Below are 10,947 nucleotides of genomic sequence, written 5' to 3'. Positions count from 1 at the left end.
AAAACGACAACAAAACACAAAAACCCAAACAAGAAACCACAACAAGAAACCACAATTAAACAAAACAGACAATATCTTTTTCCTTGAAATATTTAATGCAAATATTTGCAATGTAGCTCAACCACAAGTGTTTAGTTTTTCCTCTCAGAAACTCTTATTGAAGTTTAACACCACAGAAACAGGACTGCGATCAGACAAGGCGATTTGATTCCTATATGATTTCTCACTGTTCTGGATCAGACAAAAAGGGTAATCACTACACACAGACACAAAACAGACTCAAAGTGAAATTCTAAGTGATTTCTCTGAAAGTCAATTCAATAACCTATAAAAATTGTTGACTTCTTAAAAACAGCATGTGCTAAAAATAAATTTACATATTACATTTTAGCATATTCAGTAAAATAATTTTGAATCATGCATATCAAACGAGAAGTCTTACCCACAAAGATTTTAATATTATTAAGGAAAATATGCTTTCATGACAATAGTTTCTTTGAGTTTAAAAAAAACTAGTTGTTAAATTTTACACTATAAAAGACTCTTTATATTCACCTTGAATTTCAGGAAGGTATCTGAAAATATTACTTCAGAGTTCTGTCTTCTGATTGAAACAACGTCTGCAGTCCTCTGCGAACATTACACAGCTCCTCTTCTTGCTGTGAAAAAACCATTACATTTATCACAGACTTTAAATAAGATCTTTTTTTTAAAGTGCTGTCATTTTGGTGCATATTATATGCTGCTTTTAACATATCAAATATGATACTTCTTTTTTCCCATGTTAACATTCAGCATTTTGAGACTCAAAACTAACACAGTGTATCCATGTCTACCTGCTGCTTTTATCACCCCAAAAAGGTTTAAACTATAAAATGTCAGTAATACTTGGATTCTGACTGTTTTTTTACTCTTGATAGGGAAATTACAATTTTTAGTAATTTAGTTTAAACAGCTATACTTAAACGATACATAAAGATGAGGACAAGTTAACTTCATTTACCATTTCTTTAAGAAGTTTCTCTTGGAGTCCTTTTATGTCTTCTTTCATGAGATGCATCTGTAAAAAGATACTGAATGAATCTTCTCTGACCACAACTGGTAACCCATTTTCAAGAAGACAATTACATCCCTGAACGGTTTATAGCTGAGAAATACAGATGCACGTGCATCCACCTGAGGAAAAGGATGTGTGTTTTAAATTTGTTCTCTTGGATGACTGACACTGGTAAACAAAGCCACAAAATATGGAATAAATATTGCAGCAGTTTTCCAGATAATTGCATACACCTTCTAATGGGTGAAATCTACCCCTAAAATACTGAACATTGTTACATTAACAGATAATTTATGACAATGAGAAACTACAAAAATATTTATCTGCCATTAGTACAGTGCTGAGGAGAGAGACCTTCTTTGGAAAAGAGTCAATACTGATATCTGTTGTTAAAACTAAAGAATTAAAAATTATTCAAAACTAGAAAGAAACAAAATTTCATCATACCTCTGTAGTAAAAATATGTTCTTCATAGTCAAGAGTATGGTAGATGTTCTTATCAAATGAAGTTTTAAGAATCTGAATTCTAAAGAAATAAAAGGCAGTTCAGATAGCTTTGCTACAGATGAACTTTCCATGCATCATGTATAGATCCCATTATTTGTATCCTATTTGTACTTAAAAGCATGGATAAATATCACTAATGGAATAGTCCAGCAGGTATGTGGAGAAATTTAGATGGAGAATAATGACATTTTTCCTGTAATGTAATGTTTTAATTTACTATCTCTTTGATGGAAGAGAGGAATTGCATAGAGCATAGCCGTTGGCCTAGCTTATACCGAACACAAATCTTAACTTGGCATTAATGAAGCCTACTAACCTCTGTTGCTCATTTTTCATGTATGTACTCCAAGTATGTGTTTGTTTTTTCCAAAAGGTCTGGAAAGAAAAATATTAATAGATGATAATCAGTAGGAAATAATAGTTTCTGATCTACAACTGACTGGTATCAAATATGAATAAAATAACCTACAACCACAGACTCAGCACAGAATGCGTAGGAGTTACAGTCACCACAGAAGCCTAAAAAAGTAAGCTTAGCTGGCAGGATGAAGCACTTCAGGAATTCTATTTTCATGGAACCAGTTTCACCAAAAATCTGTTCTGTGTACCCATTTCAAAATGATAAAAAAAGAATCTTCATGGCATTTCAATCAGACTTTCCATACTTAAGCCATGCCTTCAGAGTAAAAGAGAAAAGTGAATACAGTCTTGTCTACACAAGAATATTTGTATATTGATTTTTACATTACAGCAAGTGTCAGGTCCATAACGTCAACTGCTTTGTCATAGAACAAGCAGCAAATCAGGTTCAAATGCCAACATGCCGTTCCTGAAATACAGCCCAGCTGAAAAAAAGGCTCTTAAAGGGCTGTTTACCCCACACGTTATAAGTCGTAGTAGTGGATTATTCTAGTAATAGAAATATAGCACTGCTCTAGAAATTCTAAGAGCATAGCGTTAGCCAATTCTAACACTTCAAATTCATTACTTGAAAATTGACCCAACCTAATGGGTAATCAGCAAAGTGATAAAGGCTGTTTAAAATCAGAATTAATGATCCCAAGTTAATCATGTTATGAATAATGTACGTATTCCATAATAATTTATGAGGGGTTTTTTATGTTCAAGCAATTAAAATACAAACCGAGAATTCTTTTTCCATGTTTTTCAGGGTCTGAGAATCTTTTTCAAAATTCTCAAGTTCCTCAACGAGAACAAAATGAAATTTGTCCAGCTGCCTGATCCTATGAAAACAAAATGAGTTACTTTTAGAAGGTATTCATTGCATTTTAAGGGTATGTTAAAATAAATCTTTCATTACAGACCTGCATTCATGAAGCTGGTAACTCATTGTTGTCATATGCTCATGGGCGGCTCTTAATGACTGTTTAGTAAACTGATCCATTTTCCGTGAGCGGCTCTATGAGGACATTATAACATTAAATTCAGATTATTTTAACTTCAAGGAAAAAAACCTGTAGTATGTTTAGTACTGTAATTGCTTAGTATCACAGAGCATACAGAGTACTTTTTTTTCCTGATCTCCCCATCCTTTAAGGAAAAGCTCTGTTAATGAAATGCAAATAAACAAAGGTTTATGTTTTTGATAAAATTTTACCTAACTTAATTAGAAGGACATTATTTGAAAAATATATTTCTTCAAAATAGGGAAAGTATATATGGAATGAATGATGTGTGCTTGCAGCTGTTTTAGATGAACAAATGCATTATTTAGTCTCCTGATTTCCTGCTCTGGCAGGGGGGTTGCACTGGGTGATCTTTTGAGGTCCCTTCCAACTCCTGACATCCTGTGATTTTTTGCAACTAAACTTCATTCACAGGTTTGATTTTCCGAAAAAATCCAAAATGCATGGTATGCTCATTTGTTTAGAAACATAAGCTTGTTTTGAAACAACAGACAGGAGAAAAAAATTAAACAGACCTGAGAAAGAAAAACATTGGAGGATTAGGTACGTAAAAGGAATTGAAAAATGCATAAAAGGAAACTTGAGTTCTGTCATTTCTTGAAGTTCTATGCACATAGCTATTTTTATGTCCTTCTAAGCAAACTCTGTGATGTAAGACAGTCTGGTGTTCATCTGCACATGTACCCACACAGACAAGTTGTACTGTATATGGAGTGTCTTGCCTCAATTTTCTTAGTAACTTCTTTCCGGAGCTTCTGACATATACTGATAGTTGAACAGCCAGGTTCCCAGACTTCCCCGTCCAAAACAGACAGATCATTTACAGATACAGGAGATATGCTTTCAGACACTGAAGAGAAATTAAAAAAGAGAATGTCATAATTCAAGTATGTAGAAGTGTCCTATCTGAAGTTACAACAAGGCCGAGAAATGCTTTTGGTATATATAGATTAATTTCACCAATGAGATGGCTGAGACCAGTTTCTATATTCATATATTATTTTTTTTTACTTTTTAAAAATGGATAGACTCTAAATATTTAGCATTTATTTTTATTTCTTTTTTTTTTAAGATGTAAAATGCTTTTTAATGGATATTAACTTTTCACTTTAAAACTTTAAATTGTTACATTATTTTAAACTTTTGCACAGCTACAGTCAACCTTGGCTCTATCACTAACCTCTGTAAGTAACAGCCTCATCTGTTTTAAATAATTGTTTAGGCTGTAACTTTTTTCTTTTGTTTCCTTTCTTTTCCTCCTCTTTGCTTGTTTCTAAATCATCAGAATTGCTTTCTGTATCACTGCGGTACCTTCGTTTGAGAAGTGTCTGTACAGTCGGTCCTTTAATAAACATTAAAACAATGCTTAATTTTAGGATTATTTAGCACAATGACACGGAAGGACAAACTCTACGATCCAGACTCTAGGAGTATGTGTCTTGGCTTTAAAGCTTGAGAACTATACAAAAATTATTAAGCATTACATTTATGGAAGGCACGTTCAAAAGACATGAGATCTTGATGTAAACGAAGAACAGGATTTCAATGTAACACAGAACACTTTGACCAATGCAAGACTTGCTCATTAGAGATTCACCCTAAGCCTTCTTTTCCCGATAATCCCATTATCCTCACTTTTTTCCCCCCAGTATCAGTGGGAATGCTTCTAACTCTTTCTTAAGAGCTCAACTAACTTTACAGTAACTGCATTTTGGAGCCAAATTTTTGACTTTTTTGAAGAGTAATTAAAACAGCAGAGAAAATGAGAAGAAGAGTGAAAATGGAGTAGGAGTGAAAATACAGAAAAGAAAACTTGATTAAAAGGCTTAGGCTGTACTTTTATGCCAAAAAAATAATTAGAGACACAGAGTCTTTTGCTTTAAATGAAATGTTTGTACCTGACTCATGGGGTACACAAGGTATGGGGCCACAAGGTTCTTCACTCCAAGACTGTACTTTACTTCCACTGGAAACAGACAATGGAGATGGTTGGACACAGTCCTAAAAAAAAGTAATTACTTTATTAGCTTCCACATCAAAGCACTTTTACAAGTCTTAATCAGAAATCCACATTTATGTGGCTTTTCATTAATCCATGGACATGAACACAACTACAAGAAGAAAAAAAAAAATCACTGCATGAATTACTACTAGGTCTCACTAGAGGAAAGACTAAACAAATTCTTCACCATGTTGGTAATCAAATGATCAATAAAGTCTAACTTTTTCTTGCAATAGGACACAAACAAAATTATTTCTCAAAGCAGTCAGTGCTTTTTTCACCAGAAGAAGTACTTACAAGAAGTGGTTTGAAGGTATACAGCATTTTTTGTTAATTTGCCAATGCTACAATAGTTGCCATACTAAGCAGTACACTAATGCTAAAACTGTGAGACCACTTTTTCACCTCAAGAATTCTTCCATGCAGATGTCACAATTCTTTAATTTGTGAAAAACTGTCTTTTTTTATTGGAAGGCAAGAATAAAATATTTACACCCTATTATTTTTTTAAGGTATTGATTATGACTGATCTTGTTGGGATACAATTCTTTCCTTGTATCCATATGATAAACAATTCCCCAATTTAACTCAAGTATTTAAAAATTAACTGGCATGATTTTCCAAGCAGGTCACAACTAAACATTATATATAGTGTTTAACATTAAGAAAGATGCATTTCCCTTAAACCTCACTGTCTACTGTAAAGTAGATAAAGTAGATAAAAACCTGCAGCCCTCTTCTGAAGAGCAAAGGAGTTAGTAACATACCCTTTTACTTTTGGTGATAGGTTTAGTGACATCTTGTAGTTTTCCTTTAATAGTAAGTGTGTCTGAAAAGCGATGTGTGAAACTTGAATCTTCATTATTATCATGTGCTTCAGATACCGATCCCTTTGCACACTTTCCACTGACAGTTTTGTAGGTTGTTAAACTAAGCTACATATTAAGAAAAAAATTATTAAAAAGGAGATGTCAAAAAGCATAAAACACCTGGCAGCTGAATGGAACGTTTTCAGTTAGAATAACTATAGAGTAACTTTAATATTCTTACCAAAGATGCTTCGGATAAAACTGGTGAGAAACTTTTATCTCCAAATGTTGACTTTTCAATAGTGATCTCAGGGGACTGATTTAGACACATGCTTTGAATATTCTTTTTTTGTGGACAGAAATTACTGGGAGAGATTCCTTTCTCCAAACTTAATATTTCCCTTTTTTCTGGTGTTGAGTCTTGAAGCTCAAGTGATCTTTCACTGTAAGCGTGCTCTTGAGTAACATCTTCTTCTGATATGTGCTCGGCAGCTGGAAAACAGTTCAAAACTGTCAGCATGAGGAATGAAAGTTAAATAAGTCAAGTTAAAGCCCCAATTTGCTAACTGTTCCAACTCTAGGTATTTACAAGTCTCAGATGTGTGGAATTTTATTTTAAGTTTTGGCGTATGACTTGCCACACTTGCCATTTTTGCAGCCTCTGCACTACTTTAGTGGTTAACAGATTCATTCTGACACTTAGGTATTGCGCTTCTATATTATGCTGATGTCAAATAACCACACCAACTTATAAAAACCATCAGTGACATATTAATACACTTCCTGAAATTATGTGGTACACACTGAATTAGGGGATAGGTCTTATTTTAAAAGCATGAAATAAATTCAAAATTGTACTACTGTGATAATTATTTAACCTCCAATGTTTGATACAGTTTTGCTATAAATTAACAGTCTAAAATACCTACATCTTTCTATCTCAGGAGATGCAGGACTCTCAGATGAACGCATTTCAATTTCCTTTTGTTCTGCAGAATTCTTTGATTTAATTAATACTTTATGTACATAGTTAGCTTCTCTCTTTGGCTCCATAGATATAATATTCTGGAGCTCCTTCTGCTGATTATCATCCTTGTTTTCCTTATTCATATGTTTCTATCAAAATACAAAGTTTATATAAATATTATTTGTAAACACTTAGAAGTATAGATATATGCAGGTAAAGAGCATATTATCTATATGTATCATTGAACAAGCAGAAGGTCCAAAAAGGAACATCATTAGAAGTACTTAAATTCATAAAGGTATCAGCTATACTAGTATCAACAAGCATTTAATTTGTTTAACTCTACACCCAAATTTCTATTCTTATGAACTTCTTAACTATTGGAGGCAATTACCAATGCTTCAGGATTTCATCAGTGAAGTTTGCAGACCTATCCATATACACTGAAATGATACGCTAAAAAAATAAAAATGTTTTGGCATCAAACATCATTGCTTAGTTTGCTAAAATTTAAATTCTTTGCAGCAGAGTGAATTTTATAAATAGAACCCAAAAGGCTATTATGACTGAGAAGATTATCATGACTGACTTTCTTAGCTGCTAACTACTCCATTAAAAAAGGCACTACTAGAAATAATAAATAAAATTCAGTTATGTTGGGCATGTTGGGCACTTAAAATTCAGGAGTACGAAGCAGATGAGTTTATTTTGGAAAATATATCAGAAGCACTTTTATTCTTAAAAATCCACAACTGTATACCTGTACTTTTGATTTCTCCTCCTTAGAGGTACATACTGGAGATTTCATTTCATTCTCTGACTCTGAACTGGAAGGCTCTTTGTAATTTTTTGCTAATGTTGCTCTTCGAGGTAGTTTATGTCTGGTGGCTTGTTCTATTTTTTCACTAGTTCTTGAATTCTGTTTTTTACATTCATTTTTCTTTGGAAGAATAAAAACATCTTCAGTTTATATCAGACTGATTAATAAATAATTATATAAGAATAAATGGCAGGTAAGTGCATTTAATTACTAGAAATCCACTATTTGAAAACAACTATAAAAGTTTAATTTTGCCAAAGTTCAGAGGGCCCAACCATCAGTTGGGCATTTTGGGAAGATAATTTTCACTGTAGATAGGGCACAGTGCAGTCAGGAACGTAAGAGTCAAAGTGGAGAGGCAAAATAAACATCGTTTTTGAACTACAGCAAAGCTGACGAGGATTTCCAATGCTTGCTCTCTGAAACGTGCACATTTAAATGGGACTGTAACTGGTTTAAAACAAAACAAAACCAAAAACCTGCATAGTGAGCAGGAACCAGAATCCTTGAACTCCACCTCTGAACTGATTACCTTAACCACTAGACTGGAATCTGTCTTCCTTTCTATCTGTCCTCCTTCTACATCACAACTACTGTCCCCCACAGCACTCAATGTTCAGAAACAGAGCAAACCACGTTCTGAATGAAAATACCCCAGGGATCTAACATTAGAACAGATGTAAAACGTAAGTGCAATGCTTCTCAGACTAGGAGAGATTAGAATTCTTGCCTCCTACTCTCTTGAACAGTGCTCTATGCAAAACATACACTTTTGCTAGCTCCCTCATCCCCAAGGTCAAGTCTATTAGTGGCTTCCTGGGCTACAGATGCTCTTCATCTAAGTCTGTGCAGTAGTGGAACCCTGCCTCCTCAGGGTAGGCACTTCAAACTTGCCTGGATAGATTTGGGGAATTTCGCTACTGAAAAGGACACATTTCAGTAAGTAGACCAAAACACTAGGCAATTAAAACCCTCCTCAGTTCTGAAGCCTTGTTCAGACCCAAAGCCCTCTTTAGTTTTGATTTACATGGACTAGACATCATCATTAATACCTACACATGGTGATCATTCTTTTATATGGATGATTTACATTGAGTGCATGTATGTAGCTTTAAGCTATAAACATTAAATAGATTTGAATAATTATTGTACAATCTGAGAGAGCAAAGAGTAGTCTTGGAGGAGATAGGGGAAGGCTTTAGGTTTTTTGGTCTTCTTCTGTTGATGGTTTTGTTTTGTTTTTAAACTGCTGCTTACAAACACCTACATGCACCTGCCATTAACATTTTCATAATCACTTATAATTTATTATGCTCCCAACTTTAATACGCTTACAATATTTTGCAATTATTATTCCTTGTCAAACTATTCTGTTTTCCCAGTTTCACTGTTACATACATTCATTTAAAGAAATTATAATCTCAAAGGTATTAAAAATCAGTTAAGCACATTAGACACAAAAATCCTTGCTGAAAAGCTCATGGCGTATTCGGTGGAGTAGATGGATATTAAGCAGTAAATAGACAATAATAAAATTCTAAGTAATAAAACTTAAAAAAAAAATCAATGTATAATAATTATTCTAACTCATAGACAGTATTATGCCTGAAATACTAGCTAAATACTACATAAAAAGAATACTGAAAAGAACAAACTGTATTTAATAAATGATCTTGAAATAAGCATGGAGAAATGGCACATATTTACAAAAAAAATTATTTTAAGAGTTTCTGTAGGGAAGTTAAAACATTTTGAGTATGTATTACAAGTCTAGTTGCAAATTTCTATTTACCTTTTTATTATTTGCATTTTTGCCTTTAGGTTTTTCCATGGAGCAAGCAGGTTCATAGAACTTATCTGCTGTCACAACACCTAAAGTTAGAAAAGAATCAGCAAAACATTCAATGTTTGACATTTGGAGTGTTAGCTGTAAACATCACAGAATCACTTCTATGCCTGCAAACTTACTGATTCAGTAAAGTGCTTTCAGTGCAGTATTTTAAAAAGCCAAAGGTTTTTTGTTGACAACCACCTCTGCCTGTCCCATCCTGCAACAATCTTTCACGTTAAAATACAGGCTTTTTGGAAATTAACGTTTATAAATTATAATAACTAATTTAAAAATTCCTTTTGCTTGGAAGTAAGACAACAAAAACATAACTGCGACAAAGCACATTACAAGCTGTGTAGTTAATATCTATGGACAAACACTGCAGCATTCTTAAGAAATATGAAAAAGTTTCTTACTTTTGTCTGTGCTTACTGGTTTCTCTAACTTTTTATTTCTACTGTAATCAATTAACTGGGCTTTAGGTTTTTTATTTGATTCTTGTAGCCAACTGATGTCTGTCTTGCCATCATCACCTCTGTATTCTGTGTCTGTGTCACTGAAGAGATGCTTCTTGTGTTGATTGTTTCTAACCTATAAAAAAAGCAAAAAAAGCTCTCAAGTTATTGATTTACTTTTAATATACCTTTCACTTACATAACTGTTATTTAAAGGCAGGAAGACAAGGTATACTGATCCACAAAAATCTGACTCTTACTTTTTTTCTTCCTTGCACTTCAGTGCTAGTTTTACTGTCATTTGCGTTCCTTAATTAGAAAAAGAAAAAACACTTTTAAAGAGAAATTTAAAAATACTTGTTCTATTTGAATTAAGGATTCAAACAAATGTAACTACTTTTATTTTCACATAAAGTTTGGAAATACCTGTTCACTTTAAATGCTAAAGGACGTGCTCATTTGCTGGTGACCAGTAAGAACACACAACAACAATATGTCCCTTTGCAGGCTGATCATTAACAAAAAACTATCTCCTCTATTCAGAAGCTTATATCCTGTTCTGTTAAGAGAACTACAGCTAGGACACCAGAGCAGCTATGGTTATTGTTTGAAAAAACCACACAGTCAAGATATTGTTGGCATGCACACATTCCCTGGCTTTTCATTTTGGAATGCTGGAGAAGGCAGACAGTACTATTCTTGATGATAATCAGCAGACTAGGACACAATAAAACATCCCTACCATTTTTTGCTTGAATCTGTACGAATACTCATTTGGGTAACATGCAATTCTTGGATCTAAAAATGTAAATAAATAAGAAACAAATGAAGTTTTTATTTTTTTATACAATTCAAACAAAATTAAACAGGCCATCTGACAGTAACAGCTAAGGGCTTTTTTGCTCAGTTGTTATACTCAGCAATTAATTATGATGGTTAATTTCAATCTTAGAAATTATTTAAGAAGAAAGCTGACAGTTAAAACCAACTGTAGCTGACTGAAGCTTTCAATATCTCAAACTAATACATTAGTTTCCATCCACTTGCTTCACTACCTTCACCAGTTCAGCAG

At 33.4% G+C, this 10,947-nt stretch overlaps 1 protein-coding gene across 1 annotated transcript in view; it reads right to left on the bottom strand.

The window, feature by feature from the left end:
• Nucleotides 1-584: 584 nt before the first annotated feature.
• The window catches only part of LOC104543871 (synaptonemal complex protein 2-like), a 28,329-nt gene continuing 17,966 nt past the window's right edge, over nt 585-10,947 (bottom strand). Inside the window, 16 exon segments of the mRNA XM_010188585.1 lie at nt 585-659; nt 1,004-1,060; nt 1,505-1,583; nt 1,881-1,939; nt 2,709-2,808; nt 2,890-2,984; nt 3,714-3,831; nt 4,093-4,098; nt 4,168-4,333; nt 4,890-4,992; nt 5,761-5,923; nt 6,030-6,294; nt 6,732-6,918; nt 7,530-7,709; nt 9,382-9,446; nt 9,837-10,011. Coding sequence (XP_010186887.1) covers nt 585-659; nt 1,004-1,060; nt 1,505-1,583; nt 1,881-1,939; nt 2,709-2,808; nt 2,890-2,984; nt 3,714-3,831; nt 4,093-4,098; nt 4,168-4,333; nt 4,890-4,992; nt 5,761-5,923; nt 6,030-6,294; nt 6,732-6,918; nt 7,530-7,709; nt 9,382-9,446; nt 9,837-10,011 — 1,893 coding nt within the window.

Source organism: Mesitornis unicolor, unplaced genomic scaffold, assembly GCF_000695765.1.
Source record: "Mesitornis unicolor isolate BGI_N332 unplaced genomic scaffold, ASM69576v1 scaffold1840, whole genome shotgun sequence".
Taxonomy (NCBI): domain Eukaryota; kingdom Metazoa; phylum Chordata; class Aves; order Mesitornithiformes; family Mesitornithidae; genus Mesitornis; species Mesitornis unicolor.
This window is presented reverse-complemented; position numbering and strand designations above follow the sequence as displayed.